Source organism: Tubulanus polymorphus, chromosome 3 (genome assembly GCF_964204645.1).
Source record: "Tubulanus polymorphus chromosome 3, tnTubPoly1.2, whole genome shotgun sequence".
Classification (NCBI taxonomy): Eukaryota; Metazoa; Nemertea; class Palaeonemertea; order Tubulaniformes; family Tubulanidae; genus Tubulanus; species Tubulanus polymorphus.
Window position 1 is genome coordinate 10,120,191 of NC_134027.1, and position 19,831 is coordinate 10,140,021.

At 41.0% G+C, this 19,831-nt stretch overlaps 2 protein-coding genes across 2 annotated transcripts in view; both read right to left on the reverse strand.

The window, feature by feature from the left end:
* Positions 1-1,364: 1,364 nt before the first annotated feature.
* On the reverse strand, positions 1,365-5,870 carry LOC141902718 (ragulator complex protein LAMTOR5 homolog). The gene is made up of 3 exons (XM_074790558.1): positions 5,769-5,870; positions 4,076-4,258; positions 1,365-3,321 (listed from the first exon to the last, which is right to left on the reverse strand). Exons 1-3 carry the CDS (start codon positions 5,801-5,803, stop codon positions 3,264-3,266), a joined length of 276 nt encoding a protein of 91 aa, XP_074646659.1. The 5' UTR covers positions 5,804-5,870; the 3' UTR covers positions 1,365-3,263.
* A 308-nt stretch (positions 5,871-6,178) lies between these two features.
* Positions 6,179-19,831, reverse strand: part of LOC141901895 (transient receptor potential cation channel subfamily V member 5-like) — a 31,247-nt gene continuing 17,594 nt past the window's right edge. The window contains exons 12-16 of the mRNA XM_074789459.1: positions 18,425-18,534; positions 17,964-18,070; positions 16,122-16,283; positions 15,449-15,670; positions 6,179-8,858 (exon numbers count right to left, since the gene is read on the reverse strand). Of these exons, the coding sequence (XP_074645560.1) occupies positions 7,974-8,858; positions 15,449-15,670; positions 16,122-16,283; positions 17,964-18,070; positions 18,425-18,534 (1,486 nt within the window). The 3' untranslated portion in view covers positions 6,179-7,973. The remainder of the gene's footprint in view (positions 8,859-15,448; positions 15,671-16,121; positions 16,284-17,963; positions 18,071-18,424; positions 18,535-19,831) is intronic.

A 19,831-nucleotide genomic window follows, 5' to 3' on the forward strand; every position in this document is an offset into this window, starting at 1 on the left:
CTGGTGGATTGATGTAGTAGTTTAACGTTTTTTTGAATTGATCCACTAGATGGCGAGTGTGATTTTAACACATTAAAGAAGAGCTAGAGATAAAAAGGCGATGTAATCAGTTCGGCAAAATTCCAATAGTTGGCGACCTAATGATGGCTTAGGGTACTGAATAAGATACTGAAGGAGTTCGAGCCCAGTCTATTGTGACTGATTATTTGTGATCTGGATACTGAGAGATGAAAAACGGGGGTGTCCCGGGCTCGAACCCTGTCTATTGTTTCTGATTCTGAGTGATCTGTATACTATCCAGATAACAAACGGGTTGTCCCAGGTTCGAATACGGTCTATTACTATATGAAAATAGAATGAATTCTTTGCAAATGATCTATTGTGATAGTTCAGTGGAAATCTGAGGGGTTAGAGCATCGAAATGTCCTTTGGATCCCAAATGATATCACAAAAACCTCCCGAAATCATGATATATAGCAACTGATAATGTCCAGTTGCTAGTGAGCAAGTACCCTGCGCACATAGAAATTCTAGCAAAACCAGCAACTGCGTGGCTCGTGCGAGTCTCTAGGTCCACAGCGCACATTGATGGCAACTGAGTTGTATTATCTAGCAAATATTCTAGAAGGCATCACAAGTCACATGTCAAATTGCTTTGTTTTATTCAGTTACGCCACGTGTTGATGATTACGGAGCGCTTACATCGCTGTCACTTAGTACAACTAGTTGCTAAAAAGTAGAACATGGGAAACTGGCTGGAACTGGAGATAGATCGTTGCTTACCAATCGTAAGCTCGGTCACATCGACAAATTCAAGCAACTGATTGTATCCAGCCAGTTCCTCACATGCGCCGAAAACTGCCTCCAATGTTTCCAATCGCAGTGTCGATGTACACTAGGCTTTAGATCTCCTTTCTACAAACCATGAAACTGGAAGGCAAGATGCACTTTCCATTGACAAGGAGAAAACATACAAAACAACAATTATTATCACAATGGATAGGAAACTGCTTGCATCTTGTGTCTGCGACTGGGACATCGCTGTCTAATTCAATTCTTTAGTCTAGACTCACTTTGCTTTGTTTAGTATCGAGTGAGTGGTTTACGTGTGAACACACTCAAATTAGGCACGGGCCAAGGGCCTGATCCGTGTCTATTTGGTTGGCCCAAATGGTCTCCGTGTGATTGCAGCTAATGTCTATCATTATCAATATTATTATTAAACAGTCCAGTTTCGGGGGTTCCTTAAATTCCATTAGAGTATTAAAGCTTGAATTCCAGTAACAATAGCTATCAGTTAATTTCTTATAAAATATGAATTCTATTTTTCAATTATTTATCAACAAAATGATACAAATAAGACAGATATATATTATTAGCACATACATATTTAAATTCTAGAGAGTAATTACAGATATCTATGATAGTCAATAAATAACCTACAGCATTTCAACCTTACAGCAACACAGACATGACAATTCCATTTTTGCAAATATATACTTGTAGATTTAAAGCATTCAAGTGTTTTGGCAACCTTTTCATACATCATACTATTTCTGAGAAGTGAGATAAAGAATACATGTACATGTACATGAACATGGATAAGATCCAAGACACAAACTGGTGGAAGGTGAACTTGGCTGAAAATGAGCTTTCAGCATGCCTGAAACTGTCAATTTCTACCAAAAATGGGCAGGTGAGCTTGAGCCAAGAACTGATAGATTTGTTCCATGTAACAACATTCATTTCCTCCAGTGGGGACATGGATCCGTTCAAATTCTATTCTCACGGTGTCTTGAGGGTAATTTGTGGTTTTCTATCATAAAGTATTGAACACATAATTGATCATAGATTAGTTTCAACTCTGCAAGCATTTTGTTTACCCTTTGCTCATTGTTTTAGATAAAAGGAAATCGTCGAAATTGATGGCTACGAACAACCAATAAAATCAGATATACATGACCACCGATACTAAATGGATGAACCAATCTCCAGTAGGTAGTGGAGTATTTACACGGCAGATCCATTTCATCATATCTTAAAGATGATTCGTAGTTTTCCAATTAAGCAAACTAGCCTATATCACTATTATTTATTATTTAAAGCGCATGTTAAAAGGTATATCGGCAATCGTAACATTGATTACATTGAGACGTGTAATGAGAGGAAACATCAAGTGGCATTGAACCAAACAAAAGAGAAGACTATATCTCCAGAGGGCACTGTGTCCTTGCTTGGTCTGATTCATCATGTATTCAAGGTAATTCATAATTTCAGTGAACTAAAATGAACTGTATATAGTACATTTTTTGTCAAACTATTTATCCTTTGAATTGTTTTAGATAAGGAAAATATCGAAAATAATGGCATCCAACTAACAGACAAGAATATCATAAATGAAATACTGGACGACCCATCCTATACATGATCTATTCGCAAATTTATGATTTATGGTCGATAAATATCATTTATTATTGATTTGTTTACAAGGAACTATGTGTCGAAGAATTTTCGATGCCCAGCGTAACCCATCGACAATAATTTTGCTCCAGACAAATCAGAAAGGCAAGGAAAAGGATCAAAAAAGTTGATGCGATTGAAGCAAATGGACAAGACTGCCGATATTGTAGACAAATCAGAGCTTATCGATTCAAATAAACTACTGAATATCTCGAATAGCCAGTGTGGAATGAGTCCATGCAGATTTCTATCTTGGGGGCAATCTAATAGACTATCTGAGATTTTACATTTTTGTAAACAATAGACTATTACTTCGTATCGTATCGATGATTTGTTCACAAGGTTTTACAGTATTTATGACGCAAGGTACATACCAGTCGAGGGTAAGACTTCAATGTCTATATATAAGATTCAGAGAAGGAAGGAACCACAGAAAATAACGCAAATGAAGATAATATAATGATATTCAACTCAACACAGCTAAGGAGTCACTGAATAAAACTAGATACTCTTAATCATCATTATTATAAGGAAGCTTACAAATTTGGAATATTGCCCCTATGTTTCCGCTGCTATACTTAGAAACGAATTGGAAAAATGTCTCATAGTAACTTCATCAATGCCTAATCTATCTATCTGTTCTATCAAAGTTCATTCTATTCATTCATACAAAAATCAATTACTCGTCATTTCTACAGCAATAACCATTTTCCTCCAAAAGAATTATTCACTTCTATATTATGACTATACAGCGATCACGAATATATTTCCGGTCGAAGAACTCCAAAAATGATGTAGCACCATCACGAAGATTTGTAGACGCCCAACGTCGCCTTGTTGTGACTTTTGATGAGTAAATTGCTGAAAAATTGAAAGAAAATTTGATTAGAAATTACGCAAGGTGTGACAAAAAACAGATGGGTAGCGCTGACAAAGAAGCGCCAAGACCATGAGATTTGAATAAACTTCTGATCAAGTTGTAATATCTAAAGGCATATCAAAAACCTTTATAGCATTTCAAAATCCCTTAGTTCACACCTACAAATCATTCAAAAAGGGCTCCTACACTGAAAGATATGTGGTCAGTCTAAAATTCCATTATTAGGAAAGAAACTTCGCACACATATTCGATTGAAACTGCTCACCACTTCATCGTTTGGAAAATACAACCTATCCACTACGCTCTGGCTATTCATTTGAGGATGCAGCTACCCATTTCATTTACGAAAGTCATTCCCCTACTTTGAAATCACAATTTATATTGCCTTCTCTTGCCTGTCTTATTAGCTATTTTGTTAGCTAATAACAATCAATCGAAAATTGGTTCCATTTCTCGTAATCTAGTCAATGACCTCGTTACCCTAAGATCTAGTATTCTGTCTTATTCAACTTCAATTAAGTAGGCTATAATGTTTGCCTTTGCACATTAATTAAATGCATACGTATATAGATTTATCATGTTACTTTTAATTTTTTCATGAAAACCATTTTAACTACTATTTGTATTGATTAATCGAAAATGTATTTCGCTTAATATGTTTATTTGCACGTAGTCGATAAAAGATCTGAATAGAATTGAATAATAGTTCGCCAGAGAGCAGTTTTTGATAATTACCATCCGTCCGACTGTAGACTGATCACCGGGGTTCGGCTGATATCGGGATGTAGCGATTCGACTTGTTGGGCGATGGCGTGAATCAGACCGGCGTTTATTGGATTGTTGTATCCTGATGATGTCAGACAAAGTCCCTGCCGATCGGTACAAACCGTTCCGAGGACACCCTGCTGTTTGGTGGTGCTGAAAGGCATACGAATCATTCATTCATTGAAAATGCAGGCAACATTTAGGCCTATCAACCTGATGCATGGTTTCTGTACTTTTTCCCTATTCAACCACATTCAAAGAGACTTTTTGATAATCTTTCAATAGTGTAAAATGGATTAACAATCAATTTCATTAGGTCAGCTGCCCATCTCCATGTGCTGGTCATTTTAAGATTGGTTTTTTGGCTTTACTACCAAAAACAACTTGAGAAACGTCAGAAACTTGTCCCAATTGACAGTGATTAAGTATCAATGACCAACTCCAGAATCCCTGGCCACACTGGTCATTGATACTGGTTTTATTCATTCACTATCAATAATTGTCACTCTTGTGACAAAGTCCATAGCGTAGCGTTCAGGAAGAAATGTCAATTTCAAACTGACTGAATTAAGCCAACCGACATCCCCTCAAGTTAAGTCGAAAATTACATAGACATTAGTCATCTTTCTCAAGAAAGGGGTTTGTAGAGAATACGTGAATCATTGATTATTATCATGATGAGGAAAATGTCAATAAAACTTTAATTGATTTGAATTGAATAAATAGCAGTTTGATTCTATTTAGTCAGTAACCTCTCTGTGGTTTAGTTTCACAATCGGATATTTTCACAAACCACAGTCAGGAATGGGAAGGTCATTTTTGTATGAAATCTTCGTCAGCCAATTTGACTGACGAGTAATTTGCCTGGCATTTCATTTTCTCTTAAGATATCCGTCTAATTTTTGTTGTAATCGACGCACAACAGATTCGTAGTTTGTCTGATACCTATAACACCTCACCTGACGATCTTAATCCATGTGCAAATCGGCCGTAAAGTGAGAGTAAATTTCCGTAGAGTCAACAGCTGCCATTTTGAAAATTACTGGAGGTGCTGGCACCTGTGGACTGAGGCCAGGACAACAGCACAAACTAACAAAGCGAAACGACGAAATTGAAAAATATTAAGAAATCAACACTTATTCACATTTTTCTTTTACCAGAATTTATTATTTAAATATTAATTAAGGAAAACACGAAGATTTGAAATATAGGTTGGAAAACCATCAAAAATAAAAATTGTCGTTTCGTCTTGGAAGTTTTATATAAATCCTTGTAGGTCCCCTTGTCTTATCATGCCACATGTGCAATACAGAGAAATGGCGGCCAATGGCGAAATTTGTGGAGAAATTAATTAATTTCTCAAAATAATGTTGATTAATCACTCGAAACATGCATAAAATTGGATTATTTCGAAAGGTACCTGTGTAAGTTTGTGAAATAAGCCATTAATTGTGGACTGAAGTGGATAGAAAGTATATTTTTGAAGTGTTACTTTTTTCAACCGTGTTTTGGCCCTTGTCATCCCTAACGTTGGTATAAGCCCATCCGATTATAAAAGCTTACCACCAACGATTAGGTAACTAACTAGATTCTATTGAAACTTAATTCCTGGAATTCATGAAATATTGCTTGCTTGCAATTCATGCCTAAACATTCTTCTTACATTTCATCAACGACCTTTCCGAGCGTCTTCTCCATGACTTAATCCTGTTTAGGCCTATAAGTTTCTGTAAATTCAATTCAAATTCTGAAAAGCCTTGGTCGATGGCTAGTGACGTCACAGGTTCCAAGCAGTTCGAACCCCACAATATGTGAAATCATCACGGCCGCTCAGCGCGCAAATTCTATTTCAACATATTATATCCACACGCCGTTTTTTCTCAATCAGTAAAATATGATATCACAAGTTTTCACAGTTCTGAATCCACTACATCCACAGTTATCGACCAATTTCCACAGTTCTGGATCAACTTCAGTTCTGGTCCCTTAAGATGTCTTCCTTGTTACTTAACTTTTGTCTCCAGGAAAAAACAGACGAGCAGTGTAAGAATTAAAAGTTTTTATTTTTTCCTTTATAAATCAGCCTACAAACAATCATAACACAAGTTTTTAATAATTTCAATGTCAATTTTGTGCCACACTTGGATTAATCACAAGCTTAGATTAATCACTGGAAATATATAAACCAGATAATGTTATTACAAAAAACAATTTGCCGGTATCAGAATTAATTCCAGAGAAAACAGCATCTAAGTATTTCTAATGGAGAAGAACTCACCTTATTTGGATGACTATGGATGCCCAGATTTCTTTGAATTAAGTGAAATCAGAATTATGAATAATAGTTTACGTGGTTCCAGGTTCAACTGTTTCATTTGAATTAAGAAAAAAAATCTGCATTGAAAAATCTGAATTAAGCGAGTTCTAATGTAAATTCCATTTTTGTAAATGAAACTTAACATCAAAATGTGGAGTGACATGAACACCTAAATTGCCATGAAAACCCAGGGGCCAGTTGCTCAAAAGTTGGTTAAAGATACCTGGCAGATGAACTTTTAAGTCACTAAGTCAACTATCTGCTGGTTAAATCTAACTAACTTGCCATGAAAACCCAGGGGCCAGTTGCTCAAAAGTTGGTTAAATATACCTGGCAGATAAACAATGAACTTTTAAGTCACTAAGTCAACTATCTGCTGGTTAAATCTAACCAACTTTAGGGCAACTGCCTCCTGTATTCATTTTTTGATGACCAGGCCTTCCTGTCCCTTCGCAACAATTAGTGCTATCTTTTATAAAAATACTTATTCATCTATTTTCAAGCATTCATCTGAAACAAGTTCACTGGATTCTCAAATATCTCTTTATTAACATTTGACATCATATCTATTCACATACACGGCTCATCTTAAGTCAGAATAAATGGACGGAAGCTTTGTAATTAGTTTGCTGGATCTAGTTTCATAAAATAGTTCGAGCGAATCAACCAAAACTTGAAATAAATTTTCCACGAAACCAGACTCCAGAGTCAATTTTTGTATAACGCATATGATACATACCGGGTACACACAAAACATGCACATGTCAACAAAGGGATAAACTAAAATATAAAAATTTGTTATCACATTGCTGCAAACAAGGAACAAACCGCTCCTAATCAATCCCGCTGAAATTGGGATTGGTGCAATTTCTGGCATTTTAAGAGGAATGTTATCTGAATTGAAATATTTTGCTAGAATAAATCAGAAAATTCAGATGTCTCACTTAAATCAAGCAATTCAAACATGATTCCAAGCCTGATTTCAAGCCCTGATTATTTCTCCATATCAGTACTATTCATAATAAGCCACCAAAACCAAGCATTCAGATGATATCCGAAGTATCATAGGATCTGTGAAATCTTTTATTGAATGCTGGCTAACATGACACTTCATACATATCAATGGGACTTATTCTGGAGATGAACGGTAAATAAAACAGAGCTACATTTGTATTGATAACCTATCAAAGTGACATACCAATCTTGAATGTTTGAAAAATGCACCTTTTGAATATATTCCTTATTCATTTCAAACATATCTTTTACCAATTGAGGTGGCCTTTCTGTCAAGACCGCGATAGTTAAAACCTGCAAATCTCATATTCATCCTTTCCGAATTTGCATATTTTATGATGTTTTCTTCAAAAATATATTAACACCAAGGGTGGGATTCTACTAATGACCTTTGACACAGCTGATTAATGCAAGAAATGCCTTTTCTTAACTTCAGGATCCTAGCCTTTAAATTTTCCTAGATCCACCCCTGTATCAAATTAATTTATTAAACATACATACAAAGCCATCTATCTGCATAAATTATCGATCAATTTGTCACAATTTCGAGTCTCGTTCAACATCAGATTCATCGGCGTCACTTGTCAGTTCGCCGCGATTTTTATCGCCCGACGATATCGACAATGTGCTCGCGCTCGTGCGCTTGATTATTATCTTCTCCGTTTTGACCGGCGACGGCGCAGTCATACGCAGCGACGGCAACGACGCTTTCGATCGCTTTCTACGCCGTTCGATCAACGATTTCTTACTGCCTGCCGAACTCGAACTATCGCGCACTTGTTGGGTTGCGTTCGGCAACGAAATCATAACTTCGCCGCCGTCGGCCGAGTTATCCGGATATATCTCCGAACAGTTCGGATTAATGTACCCGAACTTATCAAACTGTCTCGTAGGTGCCTTCACCAGCGGAATGCGATCGTCTTCGTTAGTAGCGGCAGAACGATCGCTTTTCGGCGCGTCATTCGAAACGCCGACGACGTTCCGTGGGCTGCCGGTCGTTTTCACTTCGAGATTAATGTCTTTCTCCCATGCTAGCTGTTTGATCGCCGACGTTAAACTGTTTTCTTGTTGATCGTAGCTCGTCGAATAGCGCGAGGTCAAGCTGCGTGGCGTGATTTTCTGATCGTTGTTGTCCGTGTTGTCCTCGTACGTCGACCGGCGTCGTTTCGTCGAACGTTGCATCGCCGGTATGTTCAGATCGTGCTCCCACGCCAGCTGCTCTAGAGCATTCGTGATGCTTTTGTTACTGGAACGCGACGTCGCGCTGTCGCGACGTTGAATACCGTATCCCGGCTGTAACAGAAACGATTGTCTTGGCGTTGAAATCTTTACCGTTCGACGCCAATCGGGGAAACGGAATTCATTTGTATTTCCGGCGCTGTGGTGCGCTTTAATCAGCTGTTTCACTTCATAGAAAAAGCGCTGAAAAACAAGAAAATTCTTTAAAAATTTCAAATACGGTAAATGGCAACTTGAAAAGACAGCAGATGGGATTTGATAAGTATCAAAGAAAGAGGAAATAGTTACAACATCCATTGATGCCTATTAGAAATAATTAGCAAATTACTTTGACAAACTAGGGGTCCAGGGACACCATGCCCACTTGGAAAGTGGTTTGAAATGCTCAACAATCAGACAATTTCAATATTCCACACCTCCTTGTGAACATACTTTGAAAAAACAAAACTCACCACATTATAGGAGGTGCCATGAGCTACAATTTTGCAATTGATTATGGTAACAAAATATGCCTAGGTACCAATATAATATGGAAAAGTGAATGCAACAGTGAGCTGCAAAAGCGGATGCAATAGACTTCAGTCCCAAAAGTGGGCTAAAAAGAAAATTGACTTTTCTGAGAGTACAAACTTATCTATAGACTGCACATCACCTCAAAATTACAATTTTTGGAACTAAAATTTGTATTTCCGAGTAGTACTTACCCTTTCCTATGGTTTTTGCCAATATTTTCTAAATTTGGATTTATCGCCAATGGTTTTTCTATACGACCCGGCCCTGCGGTATTGCATTTAGCCACCGGCGAAATCCGCCATCTTTTTACGTCATAGCAGACCAAAAAAAACAGCTATGCGGGGCAGGTGGGCGGGATTCCCACCATAGGAAAGGGTAAGTACTACTCGGAAATACAAATTTTAGTTCCAAAAATTGTAATATTTCCGTCGAGTACTGTACCCTTTCCTATGGTACCTATTTCCTTTGCTAGACTAGCCTAGCACAAGGATGGTGGGAAAGGTAGATAGAAAAACCACCGCTCAAACGCAAGGTAAGAGGGAAAAAGAGAGCACTTACCCAAGCACGGAATGGAGCACTGTAGCACAGGGAAGACCGGTTGGCCACAGTGAGTCCGTCCAGCTCAGGGGCCCCCCAGAATTTTGCGAAATTAATACTTGCAGATATGAGCCCAAACTATGTACAAGGATACACCCCCTGTGATCCTGATAATGCTACATAAATATTCTACATTAAAGGGTCCGATCGGAAAGAACGGACACCTTGAGCCATGACAACAGGACCAAGTGAAGCTAATGAGCCTAACTGGCCTGAAACATACCGTAAATAAAATGACGTGAATGTCGACGGTGAATTCCAAAAGGCGGCCCGACAGACTTCCTCCAACGGAGCACCCGAAAAGGCTGCGCAGGAAGTAGCCATAGACCTCACTTGATGAGAAACGACTCCCTCCGAGGAAAGATTCTCCTTCAATAAAATGTCCTTGATCATTGAAGAGACCCATCGGGCTACTGTGTCCCGCGAAATATCCCCCTTTAGGTGATCCAGCAGCGGAATAAATAACCGCTCCCGTGAACCCCTCCGTGAAGCAGAGCGATCTAAATAGAAACACAACGCCCGCACAGGACATAAAGTCCTGTCCGGGATGCCCGGTTCCACTCGATGTTTTAGGGCTTCAATTCGCCATTGACGCCCAACCGAGCCTGGTTGTTGGTTCTTTGCCAAAAATTCCAAAGCAGGCCGCAGCGAAACAAATTCATTCGCTGGCCCAAAGACAATATGACCTTGTCGGACTGAAAGCGCATGAATCTCAGAGCGACGGGCCGAGCAAGCCAAGAACAGCAAAAATACAGTCTTTTTTGACAAATTTGCAAATGACGCTGCCGAAAGAGGTTCAAATGGAGCCTCCATTAACTTCTTCAAAATTACAGACAGATCCCATGGTGGAACTGTCCTTGTTACCCGAGGCCGGGAAATAGAAAAACCAGCAACCAGCTGGGATATCCGATGATCCCCTGCTACATTTGGCCATCCAGAAGCACGCAATGTATGAGAAATCGCGGAGCGGTAACCTTTAATAGTTATGACCTGTAAACCTTTTACTACAAATAGGTGCAGTAAAAAATCTGCCAATTGAGCTACAGAGGGTGAGCATGGATCAATTTCCCCTGCAGCACACCAATCCGCAAAATGACTCCATTTGGCATCGTAAATGGTACTTGTTGATGGCCGCTTAGATCCTGCGATAAAGGAGGCAGCCTGTTCTGAAAAGCCTGAAGCTGACAAGGATCGCTGGACAATGGCCAGGCGAGCAGATTTAACCACTGGCTGTTTGGATGATGCCGAAAGATCCCCTGAGACAGAAGCGATGGGAAATTCGGAAGAATCCTGGGGTTGTCGCACAGTAGGTTGAGAAGTGGTAGGAACCATTTCTGAGCCGGCCAACATGGTGCTACCAGAACTATGTTGCAATTGACTGATCTCTCTATTTGATCCAGTAAGCACGGCAGGACTGGTGTGGGCGGGAACGCATACGCATGCATCCCCGACCAGTCCAGAGAGAAGGCATCGACCCCCCACGCTTCCGCGTCTGGAAACGGGGACACAAACAGAGGACACCTCCGATTGAACCGGGTGGCAAACAGATCCAGCAGCGGATTGCCAAAAATGCCCCAAACCCGATCGGCTACTTCTTGGTGGAGAACCCATTCTGTCGCAATAGCCTGACCTCGACGAGACAGAGCATCGGCCATCACGTTCCTTTTCCCTGCTAAATGTGCCACAGTCAGGGACACGCCCTTTGTCTGGCACCAAAGAAGAATTTTGGCCGACAGACCTGTGAGGGTTTCTGAATGAGTGCCCCCTTGGTTCTGAAGGTAAGCCCTCACTGTTGAATTGTCTTTGGCTAACCAAACGTGGTGGCCCTCCACTCTCCTGTGAAAGAACTTCAGGGCCTTCCACACGGCCAGCATTTCTAGGAAATTTATGTGGTTGGTGGCCTCGTAGCGAGACCATTTCCCGGCTTTGACTCGGTTCTCCAGATGGAGGTACGGGAATCAAGGCCTCCCAGTTGCCCTTCGACTGAGACCAGAAGACGACCAGAAGGCCTTCCAATATTATTGCAAGCGCCTGCTTCTGAGGCGGCCTAAGGGCACCACCAGACCCATGGAGCTGATGGAGCCTAGAAGCCGTGACCAGTAACGAGCTGTTCTCGGGGTTGTGGACACTCCCGCTACAGCTTCTTGAAGTTTGGCCACTCGAACCATAGACGGAAAGAGTTTGCCGATTCGGAGATCGAAGTCCATGCCGAGATAAGTGAACTGTTGGGCCGGCGTCAACTGAGATTTTTCCCTGTTTACGCGGAACCCTAGCTGATGGACTAAGTCCAAGACTGAGGTCATTGCCTCCCGACATTCCTGAGCCGAATTCGCGACTATTAACCAGTCGTCGAGGTAAACGAACAGTCGAACACCCCTTGACTGAAGTACCTTCTGAACTGACTTGACCAACTTGGTGAAAACCCACGGGGCCGTAATGAGGCCAAATGGAAGAGACCTGAATTGGAACTGGCGGCCTTTCCACTTTATCCTGAGAAATCGCAGAGATTTTGGGTGAATTGTAAAGTAAGCATCTTTCAGGTCCAATGAAGCCGCCCATTGACCGGGACGGAGCCCTTGAATCACGTCCTTGGGCTTGGTCATCCGGAACCTTGGAATGTCTAGGTGCCGATTGAGGGATGACAGATCTATCACTGTCCGTTGACCCCCTGTGGCCTTTGGTACCATGAATATTCGAGAAAACCAACCGGGAGAAGTTTCGTTGCAAACTGGTTCTATCGCTCCCTTCTCTGCCAGTTCCTTGAGAGCCGGAGAGATTAAGGCCTCCTGACCTGGTTTTGGCCGCATGTCGGGAGGTGACCTCATCAGGCGCGGTCGCCTTAGGAAACGGAGACGGTAGCCACGAGAGACGACCCGGGAGGGCCAACCGTCTCCAAAGAGGTCGGACCAGTGGGTTGCTGCCTGCTGCAGACAACCTCCCACTGGTCCCAAGAATTCATTTCGAGTTTTTCCGAAAGGAAGAGCCCCTTTTTGGAGCCTTCCCCTTGCCTCGATACGAACCGGAACTGTTACGACCGGACGAGGCTTGACACGATTGTTGAAGTTGCGCGCTAGTTCTCCAACCGGCATCCGAAGCCGCCTGAGAAAGCGCTGAAGTTTGAGATGGTCCTGTTTGCGTCCGTGCCGAACCTTGCGCCGCCGGCGTCGGACCAGAACGCTTTTTCCACGGAGTTCGGGGGTTGGACTTGGCCTGAACCTCCCGAATCTTCCTCAGCTCTGCGGAAACCGGAGCGCACCAACCGGAGAAGAGACGTGAAGACGTCCCCAATGGGGCTCTCGGCAAAGCATTGGACACCATATCCGGTAGACGAGTTTTGGCACTGGAGTCCATCACTGACTGACGGGAGGCTAACACCAGATTAGCCTGACCCCGAACCGACAACGGAATTATATGCGAAACAGACCGAGCCAAAGATTGGATAATCCGGTCCATTCCCTCCAGTTTTAGGGCAACTGACTCTGGGTCGGAGCCCGCATGAACGGCGGCGTGAGTCTCGCGAAGCTCACCCGTCAACACCTTAAGTGCCATATCTGGTAAGATTGTCCAGGATTGACGTCATGGCCACCAAACCGGACTTAGGCAAATGAATACCCGACTGTGCTGTAACAGTATCCGGGCTGATCGAAGTATAATCAGCATCCAGGCAGTTATGACTGTGATCCACAGCACCTGGAGTTGCGTAATACGCCGAGCGAAATGCGCCTATAGGTGGATCGGTTGAACTAAAATATTTCCCAGATTTCATACCCCGTTCTGGAGGGGGAAATGAAAATGTTCCAGGCCGACATTCACCCCATAATTGCGTGTCCAATCGAGCCCATTCTCTCGAAACCGCTGACGATTCCCGTAAAACGTTAAGATCGGAGTCCGGAGGGCGATAAGCTTCCATTGACTCACCGACCAGAGGAGCTGCTGTGGGCTTAGCGCGAGTTGCCCCGTGCTTGACAAAGAACTCACTTATCATCGCTCTAAATGGCATGTCCCCCGCTGGTTCGGATAAAACTGAACGGGACGGAGATATATTGCGAGCCAGGGAAGCCCCCATCGTCTGGGGCAACCCACAATTGCTTGCGACAGGAAAGACCCCAGAAGGAATTGCCGCTTCTGGGACCGGATCCTCATTGAAATCAGACCCTACCGCAGCATCCAGGAATTCAGAGTCAGAATTCCGAAAAACTGAGTGGGCTGGCGAACTTCTAACCGGACAATCAGGAATAGGCTTACCTGTTGTAGAAGTTGCAGCGACTTGTTGCGACGAAGATAACAAGTTTAAAATTTTCTCCTCAAATACATGGAAATCCTTCTGAGTCAGGTATTTTCCAGTATCCCGACGATCATGCCGACTTCGGTGACGGTCCCTCGAACGGGATCGCGACCTACTAGAAGAATCGCTTTCATCGCTAACCGACGTCGACGAACGATGAGAAGACCGACGGCGAAACTTCCGACAATAACGATCGTAGTCCCTCTCGCGATCAAACCTTGATCTGCGAGAAGGAGATCTTGCTCGTTTATTACGGTCACGGCGTCTAAATCTAGTGGGAGAGCGAGCTCTATCCCCGGAGCGACGATCAGAATCAGACGATGAACGTACCGGATGTTTTGAACCGGACGACGTCTGGACCGGACCGGTGGCCGAACAGAACCGATGCCTGACCCGGACCGGTACCGACCGAACCGGAGCGGGCCGTTCGCGACTACCGCGGCGCGCGCTTGGTTCCGAACATGTAGTCTGAACCGGCCGAACCTGCCGAACCGGTGAACGACCAGAGACCGGTGAACGACCAGAGACCGGTGAATGACCGGAGACCGGTGCCGGTGAACCAGCGTTCCTCCCCGGTGAACGGAGTTGGGAAGCCGATCGTACCTGAACGACCGACGACCGCTCCGCTTTACGATAAGAAACAGGATTAGAAACGTCGGTTGGCACATCGGCCGAAACCGACGAATCCCTGCTAACTCGACGACGATCTCTTAGTTTAAGAGCCTTATCGGCCCGAAGCCAAAGGTCCTCGGACCACACGACGCAAATATTGCAAGGATTGCTCCTTGCACATATTTGACCGGATTTGCGCCTGCACGACGCACATGAATCGTGGTTGTCCCAGGCGCCAAACAAATGCCCGCATCCCTCCCCGCCACGATGCTGACCCTTAGGAGGGGGTGGCATAATTATCCTGTTACAAATCAAAACAATTCAATTCAATCAAATTATATTTGTAAATAAAATTCTTATGGAAAAAAAGAAACCAGGGATAACCCCCAAACCGAACGGACTCACCGTTATGAGAGTGAAAACTCCCTAATATCCTAATTCCCAGATTTTTACGGCGAAAAAATCCAACGCGTTCTACTGCGAGAACGCCAAGAAAAAAGATGGCGGATTTCGCCGGTGGCTAAATGCAATACCGCAGGGCCGGGTCGTATAGAAAAACCATTGGCGATAAATCCAAATTTAGAAAATATTGGCAAAAACCATAGGAAAGGGTACAGTACTCGACGGAAATATTTGTGGCCCAAAATTGTCAACCCTAACCCTTAAGTACCTTGCAACCCATTTCACAGAAGTTTCTGTTAAATGGCCCTTTTGCAGATGAATTTGGGTTACTAAGGGTTAACTAAGTTAGATAAACAGATATTACCTTCCAGTTAGAGATGGCATCTTTGCGTTGTTTGGCTTTGGTTTTGTGCGACGTTTTAATGACCATTAACGCGCGATGGCGTTTCGAATCCTCCTCACCGCTTGCATAATCCCCGCGATGATCTTTCGGCGGTTTCATCATCTCGATCGAATACTTGTACAGAAAATACATTAGCCTTCGTTTGGAGAAACCACGTTCGAGGTTGACAACAATTTTTGCCCACTGAAAAAATCAGATCCGTCATACGAAATGATATTATCATGTACACACATTTGATGAAAAATTTTCCATGCATAAACATTCACCCTGAGACAGTCCACCCAAGTGTGTTATTTAACAGGCAAACCACTTAAGTACATCTACACTGCCATGCGGTGTATCGTTAGGAACTAATATTTCTTTATGTGTGACAGATGCTGCTACTTTCAATAGAGATATACACTTATCACTAATGACATCAATGATGCGATTTACTAGGCAAGTCCATCACCGATAAATACACCACAGACTGGTGTAGATGCACTGAAAGGGTTATATAGAATGATTCAATACAATTCTAAGGCTACATTCCTAAGGAATAAAGCCCACCTGGTAGTAGTGAGAATCTTACTACAACTTTTGACTTTTGATTTATCCTTCACTTTTTCCATCAAACTCAAGTAAATATTTCTACCTGTTTCCTCCACTCTTTTTCCGATTTCGAGATAACGTTCTGGTACGTATTACCCATCATGGCAATCAACATATTGAGCAGTAAAATTGGCACGAGAATCATGAAAACAACGAACACAATCTTCGTCAGCACGTGATAATGTGTGTAGTCGAACTCTTCGTACTGTAATCGAAAATGGTAATAGAGAAACAACTGGAAAATATTTTCACATCACTCAATTTCATTTATAGTACTAATAAAACAGTTCAATGCCTTGTTTTGATTTTTGGATGTAGATGAAATAGGTTGGTTTCTATAGCCTTCACCATTCTAACTCAAGAAGACTAGTGAAACACAGAAATCAGTATACATTTTCATAATTTGTAGGTCTATCCTGACGTCAAATTCAACTTAAATGTCACTACCGGTATGTTACTTGAATTTTGTTGAAATTACTAACTAAATAGCTCACTCAAGGAAGGACCGAAATGTATTTTTCGCTTGATAAATGAAGAGCCTCGTACATATTCTAATAGACAGAAAATTCAAGAAGATTTAAATCAATCAGATTGAATCCAATAAACAACTATTCTGGATGGTAGTTTTGTTTTACTGGCATGTCTGACCGGGGTTTGACAACATAGTGGCCAGTACTTGGTAATCCCATATCTAAAAAGATACAGCCCCAATAAGCAGGATATAAAGCCTACTGAACTGTCAATGACCTTCAATGAAACAAATCCTTAATTTCTCTTGTAGATATTACAGGACACGAATGATTACATCAGAAGTCCATGAAAGACGTTCTGAAAAGTTGAAATCTTGAAAAAATGCATGTGAGACTTCCATAAAGCCATAGGCAGTTCAGGTATCACACAGGAACATTTATTAGCACAGAGGAGGCAAAAGCAACAATTAATCAAATATTCCTTAGCCGCGAAGAAAGGAAAATGTACTGGTAGCTCTAGAATGCACGAATACATACACTTAACACATTGGCACAAATATTTGTCAATCATTGATGGACTAATCTAAGATATAAATCTTGTCTTCTGGTTTAAGTAGAACTAGTTTAACACCATGAAAAAATATCTATTATACTCTAGAATTAAAATTGTATTGATGAAGCAATTCCAATGACAAACCAAGACTTCACAATTCGGACTCCTATATGTATTCAATGCTTTTTACTTTAATATCTTTTGTATAGTTTTATCATTGGATTTGTTAATTTCGAATAAAAGTATACACGGATAGCACAACCTAACGCCAGTAGATCTATGCGGTAAAATATCGACTTAAAGTGAATCTCGAAAATAGGATTTTCCTGGATGTACAAATAATGAATATTACAACATGCGGGCAGCAATTAAATAATATACAATAAAATCGCTTTCAGAAAACGAAGTCACCTTTATACCGAATTCTCCTTTAGACATCTGTGTGCGGACAGAGAAATTGATGAAAAGTGTTATCAGAATCTGATATATTTCAAGATGTTATTGTAGAATCAACAAGAAATTTGTAAGATTTCAAAATTTGAACACCAACATCCCAACAATCTGTTAGCGTAGCAATCAAAAGTGCTAGTAGCTCCTTTCCTCGTGAAGCAGACCTACTAATAAATGTGAATTATAGAATACCTATATATGAAAAAACTGCATTTGCAGATTTTCAGCTCAACTCAGAGCATGAAATGGCCTAGTCACACAGCAGTTTTCTCATTTTTATATATTTTTTCGTGTTAAAAAGGGTTTTAGGAAGCCAGCCTTATGCAAGTCTCACAGAAGAGTTAAGAAAGAATCACACGGATATTATAAACGCAGTTATAATACATGTGTGTACATCCAACTAACGACTAACCTTAAATTCTCCGAGCGTCATTTGAAACAATGTCATCATCGTGCCCGGCATTGTCTCGAATGTTTTAATCGACTTATTGGCGATATCTTTGAACAAAAAGAAGAAACCTGAAAGCAAGAAAAGAGAGAGGTTTTACACCGATGTACCGAGGATTTACAGAACTGAAAATGATGCCTTCTTTAAAAGAATGAAATCAAGGTTGAACTCATATGTAAAGGCATATGTAAATGTCTTTCATCATTAATGTCATAATTCAACACACAGAATTTATGATGCATTTTAAATCTTTCATTTTAAAACATTCAATCAAAAGGGCTGTACAAATAACAAACATTACATTATGACTATCCGATCATTAATCACTAATTTACACAACTAGATTGTTACAACTGAAAGTTCGGTTACTCCTGTCAGGAATATTTGCGGTAAAAACAGAAATTTCAGCTGGTAAGCATTGTTACCTGAGGCGAATCCGATGAGCACGATGCCATAAATGATGACAAACCGTAGCAAATCACCGACAAACATTTTATAAATCATTGTGACAAAAGGACCAGTTAACTTGACACCTCTGTAAGAATAATACAACATCGAAATCATGCAACAACATTATGATGAAAATTTGTGTCTTAATTTGTCTGGAAACGACAAGTCGGTTCTCGAGATGTTCTGTGAATGTGTGTGTCGGGGAGTGTGTGTGCAGTCTACGAGCAATCCTCATGATTGCTTGTAGGTGCTGTGTAAGAATGATTGCTTCTCTGTCCTGAATCATTGTCAATTGCCTAAAATTTTGTTGCTGATTGTGTGGAATTTGTAATAAAAGTGATTGCATGAATAATTCTAGTGAATTTCATCACAGGCATTGAATTTTTTTAGCCATCAATGCTGGAAATGCTTGAATTTGCAGGTCAAATCCTGCCAACCTGGGAAATCTTGATCTTAAAAGGTATTAAGTGCGGTCATATCATCTATAAATCATTCATGCAAAATTAACATGTGCTAAAAGGATCTGTGGTGATATCGGAGAAAATCTGCTCTGAAAATCTTGGTTGATCTTCTCTCTACTCCTGTCAATCATCGAAGATTATGTGTGTACTTGTACCTTTTGATTTCTAAATTACTTTTCTTGTTTCATGCACCTAACTTTCAATGAGATAAGATATTCAAAATAGGGATTTAAAATTCCCGAGCAACAAGTGCCAATCATTTTTCAGACTAGGGTTTTTCAGGACAATGAATCTACTTATCAGTATTTGTGATGAAATAACGAAATGCTTGACAGAACATGATGTTCCCTGCGGATCAAAGTTAGCTCACTTCTTCCATGAATTTTCCACTGACAAGTTGGGTGCATCAAGAATTTACAACACTGTATTACAAACTGTATCTATGAGAAAGATTTTCTACGTCAAAGATTTTTACCGAATGCAAAGTCCAAGTATATCACGCACAAAATGATCGCGAACTTAGTCAAATCTCGAAAGAGCATGACTTGGAATACTTGTATGAACGGCCCCAAGGCCTCCAGCCCGCTATGATTACAAGAAATAGAATAGAACAGACCTGATCAATATTCAGACTTAATATCATTAAGATCGCTAAAAATTAAATTTGAAACAAATCGAAAATGAGCGAGGAACACATTTACCGCACAAATATGGGGAAAAAATATTTCCTGCAAATGGATGATGACAAAGTACAAGGTGTAAATGAATATTGTAGGGTAAAAAAAATCTCATGACAAAATTATTCATCAGTTTGAACAATTATACTGAATCACTTGGTAAGGACAGTTTCTGATACGATTTATACTTCATGTTTATTGTTTCTTACTTTGTTTAATGATTATACGGCAAGTATAAGTATTG

What these genes read in the sequence shown, in the direction of transcription:
- LOC141902718 (XM_074790558.1), bottom strand. Translation starts at nt 5,803, where the DNA reads ATGGAGAAGACGCTCGGAAAGGTCGTTGATGAAAT. An exon ending in GGAAAGGTCGTTGATGAAAT is followed by an intron (nt 4,259 to 5,768) that starts GTAAGAAGAATG and finishes TATGCCTTTCAG; the next exon opens with CACCACCAAACAGCAGGGTG. An exon ending in AGTCTACAGTCGGACGGATG is followed by an intron (nt 3,322 to 4,075) that starts GTAATTATCAAA and finishes TCAATTTTTCAG; the next exon opens with CAATTTACTCATCAAAAGTC.